This window comes from Amblyomma maculatum, chromosome 8, assembly GCF_055883805.1.
Source record: "Amblyomma maculatum isolate TAMU_Amacu chromosome 8, ASM5588380v1, whole genome shotgun sequence".
NCBI classification, from domain to species: domain Eukaryota; kingdom Metazoa; phylum Arthropoda; class Arachnida; order Ixodida; family Ixodidae; genus Amblyomma; species Amblyomma maculatum.
In genome coordinates this window covers 91721482-91743939 of record NC_139351.1, presented here as the reverse complement: position 1 = coordinate 91743939, position 22458 = coordinate 91721482, and the positions used below count along the sequence as shown (strand labels likewise).

At 46.7% G+C, this 22458-nt stretch overlaps 1 protein-coding gene across 2 annotated transcripts; it reads right to left on the bottom strand.

The window, feature by feature from the left end:
* Window positions 1–587: 587 nt before the first annotated feature.
* Window positions 588–22374, bottom strand: LOC146181799 (uncharacterized). 2 transcript variants are annotated; one of them, XM_084576794.1, is made up of 10 exons: window positions 21721–22371; window positions 16842–16914; window positions 13600–14255; window positions 10587–10637; window positions 7754–7847; window positions 7197–7255; window positions 6563–6646; window positions 5558–5881; window positions 5121–5285; window positions 588–4678 (listed from the first exon to the last, which is right to left on the bottom strand). In XM_084576794.1, the coding sequence occupies exons 1-10, from the start codon at window positions 21958–21960 to the stop codon at window positions 4514–4516; spliced, it is 1911 nt and encodes a 636-aa protein (XP_084432920.1). In that variant the 5' UTR covers window positions 21961–22371; the 3' UTR covers window positions 588–4513. The 2 variants fall into 2 exon arrangements, with proteins under 2 accessions (XP_084432920.1, XP_084432921.1); XM_084576795.1 differs by lacking the exon at window positions 10587–10637 and having other exon boundaries at window positions 21721–22374.
* Between the last annotated feature and the right edge of the window lie 84 nt (window positions 22375–22458).

The window sequence follows — 22458 nt, the reverse complement described above, 5'->3', positions numbered from 1 at the left end:
GAAGTGTGTGCCTGCACAAGGACAATGTGTTTGTTTCTTTATTGGAATAGATCAGTTGTAAATGTGCCGGTGTTATGCGTGTACCTTCTCTTCTTGTCCTGTGCCTTTCTCTGGATCCATCTTTGTAAACCTACCAAACAGCATTTTGAAAACCACTCCCAATCCAACTTGCTACCCAAGATAATCCGACAATTTTGTTGCCTCCATATGCTCTAGTGGTGTTGAAGGAGCAGGCCGAAATCATTTTGCCACTCAAACGATCAGTTAAGACTAAAAGCGACTTATGCAATACAGAACAGCACCTAATACAGCTGGTATGCTTACATTTGTTTCCACTATCAATGGTGCAGTCTTTGAAGACATGCACTTGTTTTCATTTTGTTGACTCACAATATCAATACTATAAGTTTTCCACTCTAATGTCTAATTGATCCACTCCTTGTACTTGACTGGAACCTATGCAACACTCACAGTTCCCTCTCACATCAATGCAAGAGCCACGGTGCAGTGGGTGCTTTGTATCAACCAGCCGTGCGACAGCAAAGCCGGTTTAGCACAGGTAGGTGAAAGAGCAAAGGAGCATAACGTGGGAGTACTGGATTGTTTATTTCCTTGAAACGTAACATTGACTGATAATTATATACACTGAATGGATACAAATGAGTATACGTTGCACGTAGCTGACAGGGAAGGGATAAACACGACTAGCGGCGGCGAGAATAAGTCAGAAAGAGAGAGCGAACACAAAACGCAGAGAATATTTGTTACTCAAGCAGTATGCATATTTGTTTGCAACGATGCCCTACCACAACACTCCAACGCTGCATGTTACAAGAGCACCGAGAGGAAAAGCAGACATTCTCGAGGTCGGCAACAGAACAGAAACGGCACAGTGAATGAATATAGCAGCGACACAGTGAAACACCAACCAACATGCGTTCCACGCTTTCGAACTTTGCTGAAACTTGATACTTGGTGGCGTGCGACATTACCTGTATGGCACTACTGAAAAAACCCTGATTGGACCAAGCTTTGAATGGTTAGTACAGGGGATCGGGTACTTACTCGAGAAGGTGACAGCATAAATATACACCACTGGCAGAGAGGGAGGAGGAGGAACAGGGAAGGGAGGACGTGGAGGGGAGAAAGTGTTCCGCCAAAGCCACAAGCGTGCTGATACTAGACACAGCCGAGAGATATACAGAGCTAACCGTTATTGTGAAACGAGCTAGTATGCAAGCTACTACGCTGCGGGATGTCTACTTCCAAACACGGAAAACGCTGGCTGCGCCGATGAGGTGGATAGAAACATAGGTTACATACGGGGCGCCGCTAGAAAGCCAATATCTCAAATGATGCAGCCCTGCCTCGGCCACCTATTTAAACACAACGGCGGCTTGGGGAGGAGGGCAAATGGATTATGTACAATACGGAAACCAAAGCAGCAAAGCTACGGGTGTGATTACGTGTCAGACACAGCGTGCCACGCTGTCATGCATAACTGAAAATGAAGTAAAGAATAAAGGAACAGGCCCCCGGGGGCACTGTGAGAGGCCAACTGTAATGCATGGGTAAATGAACAACACAAACAAGAAAAGCAATGTTTCCTCATCTCTTTGCCACGAAAAATATATTCGTAGTGCTTGAAATAAAATTTCACCAGGCTCCATTCAAGACACTAAATGCCTACAACGAACGCAAGATGCTACTACGTATGGGAGAACAGACAAGAGCACAGAGCACTTACTGCGACAAAACGGAGCAGCATTTGAAAAAGTTCACCACGAAAGGAAGAAAACAAACAGAACGGCACTCAAAACGTTTCAACTCGGGTTAACGGCAATAAAAGTGAAAAACAGACAAAAAAAGGAGAAACATTTGATTCTGCCGTACAACATGTAGGGAAATGCGATCGTCACGAAAGGAGGGTCACGAGGAAAAAACTGACGAAACAGCAGGGAGCAGGGAGGTGGGGTGGGGATGAACCCAGGGCGACAGACACAATGCGAGGTATCCTATTCTTACACCGTGCATCCTTATGCCAGTATATCTGCTTGCTACAACTACTCCCGACGCAGAAATAAAAAAAAAGTAGGGCCCCTTTCCAAACAACAGCAGAGTAGGGACAACCGGAGTCCTCACTTACACACAAAATGCACGCAGGCGCACACACACGCACACAGTAAACCCATCACAGCGGCAAAAGGACGCAAAAACGACACAAACATAAAAACACGAAAATCAAAGGAACCATCCGTCACTGCCGCAGTACCTGCCGGCAAAAGAACCACAATCCTCATAGTTGTCATCTCCCTTTGTACAAGCCATTGGTACAAACACAGCAACTTTAACACGTGGGAAAAAAAAAAAAAAAAAAAAAAAAAAAAAAAAAAAAACCGTGTTGGGGAGTTATTACAAAAAAATGTGTCAATAAAGACAAAGAGAAGTCTACACCTGTGTTGAAAAAGGAGTGTGATAGTGTTTCGCTATAACTGCGGGGGAAAAAGGACGCAACGATTAAAATGGGGGGGAGGTTGCCAACTTCAAGAATAAACGAAACGTGAAAACGACGGTAATGGGGACACGGCTACGGTAACAACAGTACTGACAACTAAGCCACAACGGCCCGATTTCTAGGCCTTGTTTTTATTCTTTGTGTATGTGTGTGAACCGCAGTTCAAGGCTGCTGCTCCCAGAGCTTCGAGGCAACGCCTCGAAGATGTCAAGAAAAAGAATGCGCGCTCGAGAAATGCACCAACATCGTGTGCAGGAAAAGAAAAAACCTCGTGCGCGAACGGAAACACAAGGAAGGGAGCATTGCCGCAGTCAATTTCTTCTCTCGCTTGGAAGAGAAGGTTTGTCACTAGGGCTACAAAGTCTGGGGAGAATTCTGCAAAAGCAGTGCATAAAACTCCGGAGAAGCGGGGGGCTGCTGCGTGTTCCGCGAGGGAAGAAGTTTGCAACTCCGCCGCCATCTAAACTCTGGGCACGTCTCTCTCTCCCTTGGCGCTCTGAAGAGGAGAAGAAGCCTTGAAAAGCAAGGAGATGAGTGCCAGCCTTCGCCCGGTACCTCGGCGATGTGACACGGCGAAATCAAATGTTGCGAGTAAGAGGAGAGAGAGAGAGAGACGACGAAAACGGCAGGACTGCCTCTGGAAGTGTCGTCTGCATAGGTTCGTCCAACTCTGTCGCTACTGTTCTCCACGCGAGAAAAAACACTTTGATGGCTAGTTTGCACGAAGAGGAGGAGGAGGATCTCCACAACATCCTTCTTTCTTTTGCGGTGCATTGTGCACACTTCGTGTTCATCTTCGTCCTTCTTTTTTTTTTTTTCTGTAAATCTAGGCTCCCTCTCCCACTGAGAAAGAAAACAAGTCCTACGGCGCTCGCAAGCTGATGATGCGCTCGCTATCTACTACTCCCACCAATGATGAATGGGGAATATGGGATAACAGGGAAGCCACATTATCTGGAACAGTGGCAGGCTAGAAAGAGGGAGTTCTCGGGAAAGAGACAAAGCATACATGGAGCCCCCAAGACCTCACTCACTGAACGCCAGAAAAAGCTAGGCAACAGGGCACGCTTTCCCACCCCAAAACACTTTTCGCTCTGAAAAACTAGGGAACAACCACCGACAGACAAAACTGCTTCGGCGGGTGGAAGCGCTACTGCCCGTGATCTGTCTGCATCGGTCTCTTTATTTCTCCGCGTCGGTTTTTGACGCAAAAAAAGTGCTTCGCGACAATGTCGACGCGCAGTAGGTGGTATTTTTGTTTCTTTGCATCGAGTTTCCGGCCGGACAAGGTGGGTACAGTAGTCTGCGAACCCGTTTAAAATAAAGGGGCCGGAAACGGAAGAGCATCATTATTCTCGTCTTTGTTCAGCTGCTGCTGTCGACGACACAGAGTCAAAGAAAGAAAAAAAAAAAAAAAAAAAAAAGGAAAAAAAAATCCCCCGAGTTGTCATCGTAACCCCCCCCACCCTGGCGGACCTGCCCACCACCACAAGACCCCGCTGCAATTGATGTGCTCTGCTCATTATATTTATTCGCTGTCCCCTCCAGCACCTGAGTTCCTGCAGTGTGAAGGAATACTGGGACTGATAACCGTTGGAATAGAAAAAGGCAGGCATCAATTAGGCAGCTTACAAATGAGTCACAACTCAATTCAAACTAGGCAGGAGTACACTTAACTGCTCTAGAAAAGAAAACAGCTTAGGCACAGCATGGTATGTGTACCGATTCTCAATGAGGAACACTGGGACGAAATGTGGTGACGCATTGGCAATGAGGACAGCTTTTGCAGCACAGTAAAACAAAAAGAAACAAGGAGAAAGGGTGATGGAAGAGAAACGCATGTTTCTTTCACATTCCGCCCACGAGCGGGTCGAAAGGGAACTCTTCGGATGAGCTGCCACTGGCCCTGAGGCTCGGCCCGCTGAGACCGGCGGCGACGGTGTTGGAGGGGGCGAGAGAGAGGCGGTGCAGGGCTTGAGGGGGGGAGGTGGGCGGGCCTTAAGTGCCCACCTTCATCTTCTTGTAGCGAAAGTATGAGTCAGCGTAGTGGCCGCCCAGTGCCTGCGAGTGCTGGCCGATGTAGCCGTGCTCGGGCGACGGCTCGGGTGATGGCATCAGCTGGTGCACCTTGCGCTTGCGGTCTGACGGGGACATCTCGGATTCCTGTTGAAGAAATTGGAGGAAAGTGGGGGGAGAGGAATTTTTTTGAGCATACCTCCGGCAGAAACCACAGGTATGAGGTAACAGCTTGACGAAATAAGTTCCAAGAGGTCAGCCACAAACCGAGCCTATGCAACGCACTAAGAATGCGCTAACACTGCACGACGAAAAAAACCTTGAGCCACACAACCATATCTACATGACTGTAAATCGACGACTGTATGCGACGAGGAGAGCAAGAACAGAATCATAAGAATGCCACAGTGTCCCTGATACCTTTATAGTCTATATTCACAGTGCCATGCCTCTTGGTTTAGATTGTAAGTCATGCCCATTTTGCGTTTTTTAAATTTAAAAGACCAGTAGACTAACAATCATGTAAACGTTGTCCCACCCTAACTATCCCAAAGCACCAAGAACAAGTCAGTTGAGCGAAGCTCCTCACCTGTTTGTCGTAGGAGGAACCCTGCTGCATGATGGGCTGACCCGACTGCTCCTGAGATTGCTGCCCTCCTGCCCAGGCTGACTGCCAGCTGCAAGACGCGCCGGGGGGACTCTGCTGGTCGCGGCTCTCGCTCGACATGTTGATGGCTTCGTTGTTTGCATCAACCTGCGCAACACAAGAGGAAACACGGAGAGATTTAGCACAACACGCCGTGCAGCAAGCAGAGACAAAGCTGCGGAAGAATGAAGAACAGGCAAAAACAATGCGATCACAACCTATCCAGCCCCATCACCATCATCGGCATCAGCAGCCCAGCCTTGTGCACAGCAGGACAAAAGCACCTACAACTGACGTCCAACTAACCCCGTCTGATGCCAGCTACCCTAAGAAGGCTGATTTGTGAACAATGGGGAGGCCTGTTCTGCAGTTGACCGTACCTGCTGCTGCTGCTGTTGTTGCTGCTGCTGCTGCGGCTGGGGCGGGTAGGTGCCCTGACGCTGGCAGGCGCCCGCTGCCTCGAAGGCCCAGCTGGGGTGCTTACTAGAATTATCCATGGTGGAATAATTAAGTGGACACTGGGGCTGGTAGACGGGCTCGCCCTTGCGCTTGTGGCGCTCCTCGGGCGAGCCACCATCCTCCGCCGCCTGCTTGGCCTTCTCCTCCCCGTTGCTGCTGCTGCTCGAGGCTGCCGAGCCAGGCTGCTGGCCCTCGTACTGGCCGGCCTCCGACGGGGGCGCTGGCAGACCAAGCGCCATCTGGCCCTGTGGTATCGTCAATAAGAGACGATGTCTCACACTAGATATGTAAGAGCCCTACAAAATCCACACTACAGAGGCCCAGCTTCAAAATTGTGGTGTTTAATTGGTTACAACACAAAAAACAAACGAACGACGGTCAAGGGAAAGTTTCGGTCTGTTGGCCAGCGTTTTCAGCAAGAGGGCCTCTCGAAATGTTAGTCAAGAGGATCGACGACTCCCCTCTCACACCTTGTTTGATGCGTTCAGTGTTGTCAGGAATCCCATCATACTGCCTTTCCTGTACCGTTGTACACTCATGATAGCCTACACTAAAAACGACGAACTGACGTCTAACTACTGGTGCAAAAATGCAGACAAGTGCATCACGTGGTTCTGTTGATGGATTACATTTTCTTCAGAGTATCAATCACCCGTAGTTCATGATCCTTGCTCTGGTTGTTTCCAAGTTAGCGTGAGCATGACCGCACGCTGATCCACAATGCACTGTCCCTGTCCAGCATCATATTCTTGAACTCCTTCTGAACACTAGCGGTATGCAAGGCTAGCGCCAATTCGCATGTAGCAACTCTACTGATTACACCTTGGTTCGAGAAGCCCAGTCATCCAGACATGAAAACAAATATAAACAATGACCAGATGATGACCAGATGACCGCACAGGTTGTGTAGAGCCAGCATAGCTCACCAGGGCTTGTTGGGTGCAAATCTGTTGGTTGAAGAAGTTTTGAAGAGCAATGAGTGCATGGTTGCTTGCCGCAGTCGTCGAAACCTGCGGGCAACACAGGCGGGTTAGCACAACGGTGCCAGCCAACAATAAGTCAATACTATACAACACTATAACTGCCCCTGCCTTTTTACCAGCTACGGTAGACGAATGGTTAAATCCAGAATTGAGTCCAGACGTTAGGAATAATTTGTGCGCAGCTTCAATAAAGTAACAATAGAGACAAAGGAAACGAAGCACATATTTTAGATTCATGCCTAGCATTAAAAATGTGCTTCAACAATTATAAAAGCAAGTGCAATTCTTCGGCCCAGTCAGCGCAGTTTATGAAATGACGGCTCATCACAATGTAGCTCTTCCAGCGAGGAAAAAGTCAGAAAAAAAAAAGATGAAATAAAAGATAAGAAATGTGCTTGCACACATTCTGTGTCACATGCCTAATGGAATGGCAGTGCACATGACTACTGTGGTATGGAGGAGCACACAGAGTGAAGCTCACACAATTGCAATTCATCAAGATAAAATAGTGCCCCGACGTTGCTAATCAAATGTGCTAAATAAGACTAGTTTGAGGAATAAAAATAAAAGCACTCACCTGAGACGCATTCTTCCCCTTGCCCTTGAGGTTGATGGCTTTCTGGAAGGTCTTTGCAACTAAAGGATAAAAAGACAGCAAAAAGACAAAAAGAAAAGAGTGGATTTTCATTCTATCTGCACGACACTCCTGACGTGTTTACAAAAGGCACCCTTAACGCGCACTTTGGAGTGACAGGTACTCTGCTCACACACTAGTTCCAGATGCCAACGTATCTTAGAGATCCTATATAAACTTAGCCTAGCTCATTAACTCTTCAGGCCAACATGTTACAATGAATTAAATAACCATTACAAAATATAAGCAAGTGTTTTCAGGCAATAACGCACTTCAAAGCTAGCCTATGCTATTCAATTCAAGCTGTTCAACCAGTAATTTCCGGCACTTACACAATGGTTTAAGAATGCCGGAATACCAGCACAAGTGCTCCAACTGCAAAGACAACCACTTCAATGATGACAGGGAACTGTTGGACTACCATTCAATCCTCCGCGTGTTTTCCAACTCAATTTTCAGACCGACTCCACCAACCCAGAAAGGGGAAACGGGGCGCTTACCCTTTGAGTTCTGCACGACCGAGAATTGGGCGAGCAGAGCGGGCGAGAGTTGAGGCGTCTGAATGATACCATTGTTCTTTTCCAGCTTCTTAGCCTGCACATACATGAAAAAATAAAAAAAAAAATATATTATTGGCACACGCAAAACACAAGACAAACACATCTCAAGTCAGTATCAGCAGTGTTCGCTAATGCTCAACGAGACGGACATATAAAGCGACTATCAACACTTCCTGTTCATGCTGCCACACGTGAGACTTTTCTATACACCCTTGGCTCCGTTAAGAACACTGACAACTGGCAGTGGTGGAACTGACAATTGGCTTCTTGTAGCTGCTCTTGTGGCAGAAGAAATCGCAGTTTGTAGAAGAAATTTCAAGTTTTGTAGCGAGAAAAATGGCATTTTGTAGCAAATATTTGAGCTTTTGCAGCAGAAAAAAAAAAAAAAGCTTTGTAGAAAAATTTCAAATCTTGAGACGCTTAAATAAAGAAGGCTTATTTTATTTCTGGAACCCAATTGCTCAGGTGTATATACTGACCATAGCCACGCAAAACCAAGCTTCAAGCTCAAATGCAGTCTAAAGTGCTGTTCTTTCCTTAAAAACACAAAATTAAGCAAACAAGAGGTTTTGCTAAAATAAAGCCGTTTTTATTCAAGGGAAGGCATAACGAGATATGTAACTATACTATAAACACTGTAGCCTAGGAAAAAGGTAGCTAGTTGTCTTAATATAAAAACTCTGTCAAGTCCAGAACTGCTGCTTAAAACTGCAAACTTTAAGGCACTATATCTTCTCGTCTTGATAACTACAGCTTGGACAGTGCCACTGCGAGCCTTTCCTGTCAATTCTACAGAAGGGCTTGTCCACTCTTAACGTCTGCAAAATTTTTAGACTTGACGCCTTTGAGAAAAGCAGCTCAGCTTTGGTGCTCATATTCCTGGCCAGCCGGTGTACCTTTTCCTGATTCTGACCTCTTTTCTGGGTGTCCTTATCCTGCACATGAGGGTAATGGCGAGACGCCTGTTTTCTTCAATACCCGTGCTGATTAAGGAAAAGGGGGAAGAATATTTTTCCAGGTCCTGAGTGGAGATCTTTTTTTTTCACCCTCGAGAGAGGCGCGCTGCTGGCGCTGCTCAGTCAAAAAGCACGATGCGCGGGGATGTGGAGTGAGCGCCGATTCCATGCGTTCGTAATCTTTACTTTTATTTTTTTTCTTCTGATGGTTTGGCAGAGTGACTGGTTAATCAAAGCAATGCAGGGACTCAGAGTCATGAGTATGCTTCTTCGCAGCGTACTGCAGGGATTGTGAGTATGCTTTCCTCATTGTAATGAAAATATCCAAGGGTACTTACTGACCGTATGCGGGGCTGCAAATATATTGAGTACCTGTGCATGAGTTAAGCTGTGAAATTATACAAGATGTTCCACACAAGGGATTGAACTTAAGGTACAAAAGCGGCCAACAGAGTCCAGTACGCGCGCATAGAAGCAGTTCAGTTGAATACTTAGCACCCCCGCCACTGCTACTCAGGACATCGCAGCCCATATATCACTGGTACAAAAAAAAAAAAAAAAAAAAAAAAAAAAAAAAAAAGAAAAAAAAAAAAAAAAAAAGGAGGAAGCAATTGCATAGTGCTGCAGCTGTGGTTTGCCGAAGGCAGTTCCAAATCATCACTCGTTTGAAACCGCGTCGTCTGCGCTGGCCAGCCTGCTCGCACATCCTTCGCACGCGCACGCACGTACACACACACAATTAAGCGAGCGCCCAGGGCAGCTCGAAGCCGTCACGCATTAGAATGTGCTTCGAACCTTCGACGGCTGGCCTGCCAGCCCCTCCTTTCACCCTTCCCGTGCATTGGACTTGAGAGATATCTTGCAGCCCCTTCTCACTCCCTCCCAGTAGATAGAAAAAAGAAACTCCGGCAGGAGACATAGAAGTCCGCCCAGGACATGGAAAAATATTCTTCCGCCTTGCACAGTGTAGCCAGCAGATGTCAGTTTTGGTTCCGCGACAGCTTGGTGTTGCTGTCGGCAGAGTTATTCAGCGGCTTTTGGCGCAGGCGTGGCGCAGAAGTAGGCAAAAAATTGATTCTGTAGCAGCATGTAGCAGGAGTTCTGATTTGGAGCAGTTTGGCGCAATTGGCGCAGCAGTTCCACCACTGTGTACGATCATGATAGAACACGCTAAGGGGTCTGTGGTATGTAGGAGAAACAAGGAAGCACTTACAAAGGACACAATACGGGAATGACAGAGACAACACAACTGAACCATGCCGAGCTGGCAGCAAGACTCTACGTGAAACAGCACATAACATAGAGAGGAATTTGAGAAACGGGCTAAGCAAGCAACTTTCAGATCGGTATAAACGAATGTGATGGCGCAAGCAAGCCAGTCCAACAAAGGACGCTTAAGAGGGATGTTTCAGAAAAATTCAATGCCAGTGCAGGTCTCAAGCAGCGCATGCAAGTATGCACGGTGTTTAGGCGATAACATCACTACTCCAGAGTCTTTCCAACCATATTCTTTGACGATGCACTCGGAAACACCACCACCTGTTCAAATGTGTCAAAGCTGTAGTCCATGCTGACAAATAGTAAGTGCACCTGTGGGTACTGTTGGCACTGCTGGCTCCAATCAGTCTGTGCCAACACCAGTATTGCCTCAGCTCCAAAGAAGCGCACAATATGTTTCCCGGTGTATTTACTCGCCCTCAAAGGACCACTTCAACTTACCTTTTCACCAATAAAACCCTGTTAGTAATATTATTGCAGTCAATGAAAAGTCTTGAGCAGAGCTCTTGTACAGAACCGTAGGAATGCGAGTGCCTCACCTGTGGGTCGTTCCACGTGAAAGGAGACGCGCCAACTTCTTGACATTTCGGCTGAAAAAATTCACACGAGTTAGGACAAGCCCAAATAGAAGTAGAGGGGGCGATCTTAAAGAGATAAGAAAGAAGGGAAGTTTTTTTTCGTTCTGCAGATGTTTTCTAAAAAAAAAAAAAAAAAAAAAATCCGCCCTGATCTGGAAAATTTCAGGAAGTTGTTGCTAATAAACTGCTGCCTGCTGCAGAAGTCAATGTTGGCAAGTTGACTTATGCTAACATTCTCTGACATGCTTTTAATGAAAAATTATGAATCACCCCATTTCATTTTAGAACGGGAGTGCCACACAGGGTAAAGATTTTTTTTTTTTAATCTGAAATCTATATTTTAGGGCAGCACTTTTTTTGCAGTGTTCTGTGAAGCATTCTTAAGCAGAATTTGCGTTAATGTTGACAAGAGCCAGTGAGATTCCAGTGAGAACAACAATGAAGGCCGGAAAATGCATACGGACAACAAAGCAAGACATTATCAAAGCAGTGAAATGGTCAGACCATTTAATCAGTTTCACATATAAAAAGAGCCGAAAAGAATGTTATGTAGTTAGGAAGAAATGAATAGTAATAATAATAAAAAAGAAAGGAGTCACGTCGGCGTGGCATCCAGGTACCTACCCAGCAGGCTACAGTCAAGTGAAACACGATCTTTCGACAGCTGTTAGAAACCAGATGATATCTGATGCTCCATAGGTGATCAGAGAAGACTGTCCCCCAAAAGGGTTTGAAAAGGCATATGCTGCTGTGGCAACCTGGATACCTATTTGTCGCTACAAGTAAAATGACCCTCTTAAGCTGTTAGAATTTTCAATGCTCTACAAATTGTAAATGAAACTACACTTAACGGAATACGGTTGAGTGTACCGCACTGCATATAAAGAAAAACGACAGTTGAGGAAGGTATTCTGCCCACAATTCTCTACTGTGATGTGCACAGTTCATATACAGAATGCTTAGTTTAATTCAATATAAGTAGAAGTGTTCGCCATACACTTTAGTTTTTAGAGTTAAATTATCTGGTTAGGAGCACACTTTATTCAAGCTAAACATCAATTGCCTAATTGTGTAAGATGTCCTGACCGTTTCTAAAATTTTATGTTTAGGTGCAAACTATAATGAATAATACGGAACACCCTGTATACCACAAGTGCCATGCCATAAATATTATGAAAATTGAAATGGCGAAACTTCATTGGGGCATTTAATAACAAGATGTTTAATGTTAACAGCACTGCTAATGACAGGAGTTAAGGCCAGAAATAAAGGTCGCATTTTATCCAGCTATACATGACACTGGCGCTGTGTTATACACAACTGCTTTTTAAAAAGCATCTCCCAACAGAAAGTTCGTTTTTTTAAACTTTTTGATATGTGAAACTGATCAAATGGCGTGACCATATAAAATTTTTGGGATGTCAGTATGGTTGTTTTTCGCAAACATTGAGAAAATTTCAATGACAAAACAGTGAAAGCACTCAATTAAATTTTTAACGCAAATACAGTCAGGTCCAGACAGTGAATCATTGCCTACATCAAACATCATGCCTTGCTTCACTGACAAAGCTGTTGTGGAAACTAATTGTAAACCAGTAATTTTGACCCTTATAGTGTGTTGCTAACAGGCACCTTATGATAGTGGCTAGTTTAATGATACAACCGTCCACTGTGACCTCGATGCAAAACAGGTTAGGCATAGCAACGCCCAGAACCCAGTGTGCTGCCAACACATCTTTGCAATTACCCCGACACAAGTGTGGGCACAATGTATTCTTGCTTGAAGGTTACAGATAAGCTTATCTACTGTGCAATTTTTTATACACTGAAATGCCGCCATATCAAATTATTTCGCGATTTCCTTTAAGTTCGATATATCCTGGTTTGCCTACAATGCTATTCCAAGGTTTGTGCAAATAGTGCAATGTAACGTGAATAAAGCGTAAATCTCAATATCCCCCCTTGTTCAGTGCTCGCATTTCAGATCAAAATGGCATTGCTAACGCTCATCTTTTAGAGAACGGCAGGGCATGTTGATATGAGTCTATGTGCAGCGACGCAGTTATGCGGTAGAGGTCAGCTCATGAAAAGCAATTTTCTAAACACAGCCAAATACTACTCAGATCATGGCCCTGCAATTTTAAATCTTGAGAGTTTGGAGAGTGGCGACAGGATATGGGAAGGGCTCCAGACTATTTAAACCACCTGGTTCCCTAACATGCACTGGTATTACACAGTATATTGGCACTTTACCTCCATCTAAACGCAGCTGGGATCGAGTAGCCATGTGCCCTAAACACTGAGCCATCACAGTGGGGGGACGCATCCGGAGAACGATTCTTTTTCGTGATAAGAACGTCCCCTGCACTTCTATTTGGGCTTAAAATTATTTTTTTTTTCACTCAATCTTAATATGGCAAGAGACTGGTGCATCACACTTCGCGTGGAATGAAACCAGTGATAGAAAAAAGGAATTAAAGCCGTTCACTTGCTGATGACACCAACACGACGGTAGAAATCTAAGTACAACCTGCTGAGGTTTACTTTCTATGATTTTAGACTGTCATGCATGAAGGCCATTTCGAAATGCACAGGCCTTGGCACGCAGCTCCATGCAATGTAACGATCCTGAAGTCGATTTCCTTCAGTTACGGCTCTGCTATCCTTTGCCATTGGCTGAAGAAACATCAAGCTCCTACTATATAACTGCACTCAAGCCAGTAATGAATAGCGACTATGGGGCGTGGTACTCATTCATGAAGGATGGAGAAAAAAAAAAAATGGAGAGAAATTAGTTTCAGAATTTTCATGCCAGCCCAATGAACTTCGAGGCACGAAACAAAATTTCAACTCAAAGGAAACATGCACAACCATGCACAGCGCTTACAAACATGCATTCAAGCCACGACAAGAGTGCACAGCTAACGACACGCAGCAGGATGTTTGCGACGCAAATGCATGACGCTCTCCGTACCTGTTCCTCGATAATGCGGTTGTAGAGCTTGTACGCGCTGACGCCCGGGGAGGTGAAGAGGATGTTGAGGCGGTTGCCGTTGAGGCAGTGGCCGTGGAGCAGTTCCTTCGTCTTGCGAGCGTCCTCGTGCAGACGGAATTCCACAACGCCAAAACCTTGTGGTACGCCGTTTACGATGGACAGCTGGCAGTAGGTCGGACTGGCAACGGTCGTGAAGAGCTGCCGGAAGGCATAGATGTCGCAGAAGGTGGTGGGCAGGTTCCCCACGTACAGGCAGCGCGGGTACAGGTCCGCGTAGTTGACCAGGTTGTGCTCGAGCCAGTCGCAGTGGATCTCCCCCTGGGCCACCTGCTTCTTGTGCAGCAGGTTCTTGGCCTGGCAGGCGACGGCACGACTGCAGTACTCGACCAGGCCGAAGCCCAGGCTCTCATCCGTGGCGTGATGGTAGATGAGGAAGCAGCGCACCACAGGCCCAAACTTCTCGCACAGCTCCTGGAACTGCTTGACCGTCCACTGGGTGGGCAGGTTGGTCACGCACAGGAAGCTGTCACTGCTGCCCATCTTCAGCTTGGCGTCCGTGCCCAACAGGGTGCGCGGGAAGTTCCAAGGCCGGATCAGCGGGTCAAACTCGTACGAGCTGTCCACTTTCATGCGCGCTGCACGCAACAATGCGCATTCTCAGAGAGCGTAGCCTTCTACGTTCGGCTACGCTGACGGGCGAGAGCGTCCATAACTTTGCCATTCCAGTACAAAGTTTGGCGACATCAGCGTACAGCATGGGTGCCTTGCTCTCTAGGCGGTACGTCCATATCGACCCCGAGAAAGCTAGCATCTTGCAATTAGACACGCCTAGCAAATTTGTTAGTCAATAGCAGTGTTTTTCTTCCCCTTGACTCTGAACATTGAAAGTTCGTAGCAGTCTCGTAAAAATTTACAAACACATACCAACAAGGCACTATGTTTTAGGAGAAAAATGACAACTGCAGGCATTGAATTTATTTCACCGTGTAGGCAAAGAATGCACGTTCCAGCTCCGCAGCTTCCACACCAGTGCCAGAAACAGTCGTTGAGTATCATCAACATCAAAGCATGTGTCTAGTTCATGATCACTGAGAGCTCGTGTTGACTACGGCTCGTAACTTGAAAGAAATCATACAATTATCAGTCAACCTCTGATGACATGACCCCGTCAATACTTGTCTATTATTACAATTATCTTTAGCATCAATGCTACCAATAGCTTTGTTTATGCCGTGGCTTAGTGACATTCTGCACTCAAGCATCTTTTATGACCGCTGCACTTGTAACACACCCTCATAGCCACACCTGCATCCAACAGCAACTGTTTCGTCTTGACAGCTCGCCAACAGCGGAGTACCATTGTTTTCACCGCGACAGAGTGTGCGAAACAGGTGTACGGTCAGACGCCTCCGAGACAAACCGTGCTCTTTTGTGACCCACAAGACGGGGGGGATTGGCTTTAGCTAGCAGCGGGATAGGCAGCTGCTGCGAATGGACGGTGACATTTTAACTTCTGTCCTCCTACAATGAAAGCAAACTGCGGGCATGTTTTCTTTCCAGCCAAAAACACATCGCTGGAGCTCCTAAAGCGCAGCTTTATGAGCGCATTACGAATGCAAAACTTCACTTCAAGTATTGCTGTGAAAAAGGCTTATAGCGACTTCTCTGACTGTTTATCAGACAGCCAAAGCAGATCTCAATTCTGTGGCAAACCTAGAAAACATCAAACAAGGTGTGCTGAGACATAAAGGACAAGTTAGCGATGCAAAATGTAGAACCACTTTTCCTCCCAGTGCAAGTTTTGCAGAAGCCGTGACAGTTTAGGAGCAACATAAACCTTTTCCGCAGCATGAAACGTCTAAAAGATTTTTCAGGGCAGGCATGGAAAGGAAAATGTTCACACGGTAGCAATACAACAAGAGGTCCTTTTATGAAACACTATAAAACCGAGAAGTCTTAGTTGAAGAAACCAGCATGACACACTACTATGAGCATGAATAAGCCACCAGGATCAAGACAGAAGGGAGCATGTAGTGGGATAGTGCACCAAGCATGCTCGGAGCCAGTGTTGGGAATGGAAACAACCCATGCGACAGCAAAACAACATTGGCCTAGCAAGTTAACCTAGCTTTTCAATATGCAACAAATGTCATTATTTCATAACAATATTTGGTTCACAGGGAAGAAATAGCGCAGTACCTGTCACACTTGCTCTGTAGACACCTGAACTGCGCCATAGAGGGAGGGAGGAAGGTGCGAGTGAAAGTGGAGAGATAGAGGAGCCGTAGTGGAGGGCTCTGGAGTAATTTCAAATACCTGGAGATCTTTAACATGCACTGACAACGCACAGCACACGGACACCTCTTTGTTTTGCCTTCATTCCAAATTAGGTTTTCAGCGAGATGAGCGAATGCATTAAAAACCATAAAGGTAAAAAAAAAAAAATTACCTGTAGTACTTCTAAAATTAATTTACACAAAGGTGAAAGACGTATAACATGCACCATTTCTCCGCACATCGCCAACAGGCACACAAGCTTGCATAATCGTTTCGAAGAGCAATTTTCAGTTGCTTGTGCAGGCCACTTTGAATCTGAACTGTCTGAACTGAGCCTCAACTTTTTCGTTCCCGCGTCTAGGTGTGTGGAAAATTGACGACCTCATATAACTTTCTTGAGCTGTGCATAGAAGAAAGTTGGAGGTACAGATATCTCGCTCGTAGGGAGGGTGTTCCACTGGTAACCCAAAATCCAACCTGATGATTTCAACTGTATGGTGAGCTGCGTGCAGGCATGCACAGCCATGTGACAATGTGCCGTTTCTGCAATGTGCCACTGGCAAAACATGCGCACGTAGACGGCTGACATACCGCCACACTGGTCATGATACAGCTATGCTGGGTTTCAAGGTGCTGGAGCACTATTGATACAGTTCAGACATTGCTCCCACCAACTTGCACATCTGCTTGGGCTGCTTAAAGTGACGTCCTCATTTTTCTAGAAAGGAGAATATGCAAGCTTGCAGCCCGATGGAACAAGTGCATTAAGAGGAGAGGAGACTACGCGAAAAAATGGTGTACACTTTTCTCTGCGTTTAAAAAAATAAAAGTTGATGTTTTATGTACACTCGTACATCACTCAGCAACAGCGTGAAAACAGATTTCTCGCCTAGCAGAGCCTTGTGCAAAAAGAAAAAAAGAGAAATGTCTCCTGCAGGGCTTACCTATGTGCGTCCTCCTGTTTATTTCTACCTTCTTCACCAGGGTCCCGGTTTGTTGGAAGAAATCAATGATATCCTGAAAGGGCAGAATAGCGGCTGTTAAACAATGGCTGGGGATTAATGCTGCCTCCTGACAGGCATTTAAAAAAAAAAGAAAGAAAGAAGAAAAAGACCAATGATGCCAACACAACATGAACTCATTTGGGCCCAAGCCTTTCCAAAACCATCAGTTAAAGCGATGAAAATTCTTGTGGCAGCAAAGAAAGTGGACAGACAAATTGAATAACTTGGCACATGTCCCTGTCACATGTCAGGTGTGGCAGAACATAGCCCTATTTTTATAAAGCAGCTGCCCACCTTAGCATGAAAGAGAATGTTTTCCTTGATTGATCAGTTTTCAGCCCCATGTTTTCTTCAATTGAGCAATGAAAGATCAGAAAACCAAATGAAACATCATAAAGGACCATGGAGGGAGTTCAGCTTTGAAGGAGTTGTCGCCGTGTCACACGGCTAAGAACGAGTTTCTTAGAGACGCTGTCGGGGTCCCATGAGGCGCTGTTCATTTTGTGCATGCATATAAAATAATCAAGTTAACATGTAAAATAATTTTTAGCTGCTTTATTTTCAACAGATTGAATTGAATTTAAAGTATAAATGTACAGCCTGTCACATGGGCACGGCTGAACTCCTTTCAACTCCCTTCACCCAAGGTCGTCTTTACCTTGAGGGAGATGCGTGCCGTGCCAGACGGCAGTCCTTTAGGAAAAGGAGTTTAAGGAAGTTCCTAGCGAAAGGAGATCCGCGATCTCCCTTGAAGGGTGAAGGGAGTACTCTCGTTTTCAATGCGCTTGACTTCTGAGTCGCTAAATAAACTTTCTTTGATAAAATTATTTTCACTCTTGAATACATTAGTTTTTATCGCATGAAATTAGTATTCCAGCTCGGTTAGTTGTATTTGATTCTTGCAACCGCACCATAATCTCGCTTGACTGCGCCTGTGTCACTTGTTTTGATATCGTGCACACACGCTCACAGCTCGCACATGGAAATGGCAGACAGAACAGTAGCATGGTACGGTAATGCACCGAAAAATGAGCTCGCCGATAACCACTGTGAACAGAATGACAGAAGAGAGTGGCGGTGGGAACGCAGAGTTGAGTTACATGGTGTCCAGCAGAGCGGACAATATAGCTGCGTTTAGAACATAGTCGTTGTTTTCATTAAATGTGTTTTATTTTACAACGATATGTCTAGATAATTACATTTTGCGAAGAAACTAGAAGTGCGAAAATATATCAGTTGTTCTGAGCGTTATTTTGTTGCGTGTTTGTACAAAATAAATAGTGCCTAATGGTGCCCTGGTGGCTTCTGCAAGAAGCTCGTTGCAGGCTGTGTGACACGGCGACGACTGCTTTGAAGGGAAGCTTCCTATGACTCCCTTGTGCTCCTTCAGGCCAAGGAAGTTCAAGGTAGTTCTGAGTTCACAGTGTGACAGGGATATAAGAAGTGTTACACTGGTTCAAGCATCACACTTAAACTTTTGCTCCGCCAATGACAATTCAGCAGTCTAGACCCCATGGTCAAAAGAGCCTCTTTAATGCAATGAAAAGGTTTCGGTGCATTTTTACAACATGGGCATGTCGGTTAAATATATCATTATTGCAGTAGTCATGCTTCCAAATATGATAACAGCTTAAGTCATGACGAGCCTGGGATACTGCGAAGATTCTGAGATGTTGCGCCCACTACAGACAAACAGCAGCGGTTATGGCATAACGGATCATTTTGTTTCACTGAAGCCATTGTTACATGAGTGTGCATACAAAGCTGTGTCCAGGGATGCCCGAAACTGTCACGCATATAAATTCCATTCTGAACGAAAATCAGACAGCAGTGTATGCTAAAGTGTAACACTGCAGTATAACATGGCACAGAAAGCTTCGTCTGTGCATGCGCTTTTCAGGTACAACACGCTTCATGCCACCTTAAAATATCACCAAAGTCAGCCCCATGTAATTTTCAATCATTGTAAATTTCAGCGGCCTCCCGAAGCTTCTACGGGCACCAACTATCTGTGGGTCTTTAGGACTGGTAAGGGAACAGCTATTGAAGACAAAAGCAGCATTAACAAAACTTCTTCTGACCTGCTAGCAAGTTTTCTAGGTTCGGCTTTTCTATTGGAACAATTTATTTGCAAAAAAAAAAAAAGAGAAAGAATGCTCAATAATTTTGCATGCCAGTTAACTGGACTGCTAGGCGAACAAATTATGAACCTATTTTCTGTGATGTCAGAACACCTCACTCTGTGGTGCCAGGCACTACAGTCGGGCACAACTTGAGAATGAAATGGCAAATAAATGCCCTTTTAGGAAAGCCTTTCAGCCAATGACATCGACCTATTCCGAAGATGATGTGGTTGCTCTCTGCTGCAGCTTGTAGCATGACATTTCACAGGGAGCTGGCTGGCAAGTGTTACAAGGTTAAGGATAAAGCAAGGCATCACAATTGGTCTACCTAACTGGCTAGGTATAGTGGGGGGCTCCTTTGAGGAATAACTGTTGCTTCAAACGTGTACCAGAAAAATAGCAAGACCAAGAAGTTCATGGAGTCCAAAGGTGTTATGAAGAAGGGAAAGAGATTCAATAGGTGCAGTGACAACTGACATAATTTAAGGTAGTTGTAACCCCAGTTTAGCTCTGGGCAATCCAGTGGATCTTGGTGTCCATTTCTTGCAGAAGGCAACAATGGTGCACGCTGCACATTTAACATCTGCACCAATGCCAGATTTCTCCCTTGTTTTTGTTACGAAGAAGGGTGCCAAACGAGATCAGAAAAGAGTACCCGAGATGCCTTCGGATAAAAATGGCCCTTTCTTCTGCTGTCTCAACACTAGATTCAGCCAGGACATGGTAGTACACCTCCAGTTTAGTCTAGGCTTGCTTCGTGCATGCTGCTTCTCATAGTAATATCTGGCAGCGTTGTGCTGCAACTTAAGTTGGCTCTGCACATCTGCTAGGCATGGAAACAAACTGCCAGTATTTTCAAAGCACTCAATTTTCTATGCCTGTCAACAGAAAATTAGAATAGCCACTTCTGTCACTATGACAGTGCAGCATTATTTCGTCAGTTTTGAGCTTTTGGCCTGTGACAATTCTCACATCAACCTCCTCAGATATATACACAAAAACAAGGACTAGCTGGTCATTCTGTACACTAGCAAATACAATACTTTGGCAACTATCTTACGAACCCCACTGCAGGGAAACCATCTGTGTTACAGAGGGACCATACGCAGGACTCCGGCTCATTGAAAAGCACAGGAGCTTAGCTGCGACTGTTTAGGTGTCATGCGAGAGCTTATCGCAACACAGTGAACCAACATACTTTTGCCCGCAAACTATTTTCTTTTACTGCGCAAAGCCAGTAGCGACAGCGGGGGACACTCGAGAAAGTCAAGGGAGATAAGGGCGGGAGACCGATAAAAGACAAGCCAGCTCCAGGCACCGACCCCCAGAAGGCCGCCAACGCTCAGGAAAGCTGACGGGCGTCGCAAACGCGGTCCAAGCACGACCACACCACGGAGTCGGTGAACCGCTACTAGGCGTGTTCCTCGCTCGTCGAAGCGCGGCTTAGGCCATTTTCAAGGACAACAGTGTCTCGCCTGTCTCCTAGCTGGCAAAGCGCATTTATTATTCATTTTTACCCCCACGCCGACTTCCGCCCATGTCACGAACCGAAAAATTCCGTCTGTGTATCCCATCAACCTGCATTCGTTCCTGGCAAAAATTCGCTATTCTGCCCACACAATTCATCGCAGCGTTCACTTTCCTCGATACAGACGGAACACAAGCGCGAGCACGCCCACACGGATTTATTGACAAACAAAGCCGACCAGGAAACGCGCGTACGCGCCTGTTCTGTTTCCGCATAAGGTCATTCCCATCTATTCCCGCACAACGGCGGTGGTTGACAGCGGGCTTTGCCGTTCCGTCCTGATTTGTACGATGGCTCCGATCCAAGATGGTCCCATATTCTTGGAGTCGCGCCGTGAACCGAGCAACAAGCCAGCGGAACATGCATGCCCCCGTGCCTCACCGCGGAAGAACTCGTGGGGCAAGGCGCGCAGTGGCAGCAAGCGAGACGGGAGTAGCGACAAGGCGGAGATAGAAAAAATAGTTCCGCGAATCATTTTCTACTTGTAAATAAGCGGCACACTGCAGCATGCGCGCCGCCCTGTTCAAGTAAAAGCGAACAGGCGATCGAAGAAAATAAAGAAGGGGCGGGAGAAAAGGCGCGCGCTGCGCAGGAAAAATACCACCATGGGATGCGGTACAAAAAAAATCGATACACTCGCGCGCACGCCACCGCCGCCCCTCCGCTGCCGCTGCTGCCTCGGTTTCCTCCTCCTCTCCGCAAGCCTCCTCCCTCCTCGCCTGGGCGCGGACGCGTACCCTCCTTCACATGCGCCGCGCTGAAAAGAATTCACGACGAAAATAACGAGCGCAGAAGGAAAGGAAAAATGGAATAAAAGGTGTCGGCAGCCAAGCAAACACAACGCTGCGCATGACATGTTCAAAGACGCTGGTTTCGGCGGCAGCGGTAATGAACGCTGCGTTGCGCGGGCTCCATGTCGCGGCCGCACCAAACCGCAAGATAACGTTGAGGGAGGGGGAAAACAAAGAAAACGCAGCGCTATGCCGCTGGCTTTGTGGACGACGAAGCGGGAGCACCGCCGTCATTGCAGGCGCCGTGCTGAGGGCCCCTGTTTGTTTACGAACGCTAAGGCAGCATGAGACCGGCGCTCGGGTTCGGACCCGGTGTGCATGCCGAGCTCGTGGCATCGCGTGAGCGCGGCGTGCGATTGGGAACGCGAAAGACTCGCCTTTTCGGTGACTGACGGCGAAAGATGAACCATTTGGAGATTCCGCCCGTTGTGGAACTGGCGGAGGGACTGTAGCCATCGCTCCTCGCCTTGGCCCGAATCGTTGCCGTTGATGAAAGGGCAGTTGGCGTCTCCGCTGCATATTTTCTCGCCTCCTTTAATCTGCGAGTAGCAGTCTTTCATCGCTATTCCAGAGTTCAGGCCGACACTTCTCACACCTGCCGTTGAACAGGCCGCCATATTGATGCTTTTTAAGTCTGCTTTCGCGTCCCGCGCGCATGCGCACAGCCGGCCGAATTCATCTCGCGGCAGCAGGGGAGGGCCGGACACGTTTTTGTTTGCTAGCTGTGGTGCTTGGGTTTTTGCTTGTGCTTCGCTGGCCCGCTGCTTCTCTCTCGTTCGGTTCCTGTCTGGCGGGGCCGAGCAAGCGGCTCGCCTGCGCGTTGCTGCCGCAGCGCGTATTTACTGCGCCCTTCGGGAACACTGGCCTCTCCGGTTTTGAGAGCGCGCGCGTCCGCGCTATGTGCGTGTGCATGTGGTGCAGGGGATTTTCGGTTTCGACCAGTCGTTGACTAGCTGCTTCAACGCCGCTCCCCATGCCGCGCCGTGATACTCATAACACCGTAGAACAAAAGCCCCTGCTGGTTTTAGACTCGACCACCATGCCGCACACGCCCAGCGCAAGGCGCGAGCGGGAAGCAGCCGCATTTTCAGACCCCGCCTCATGGCAGGCTGTCA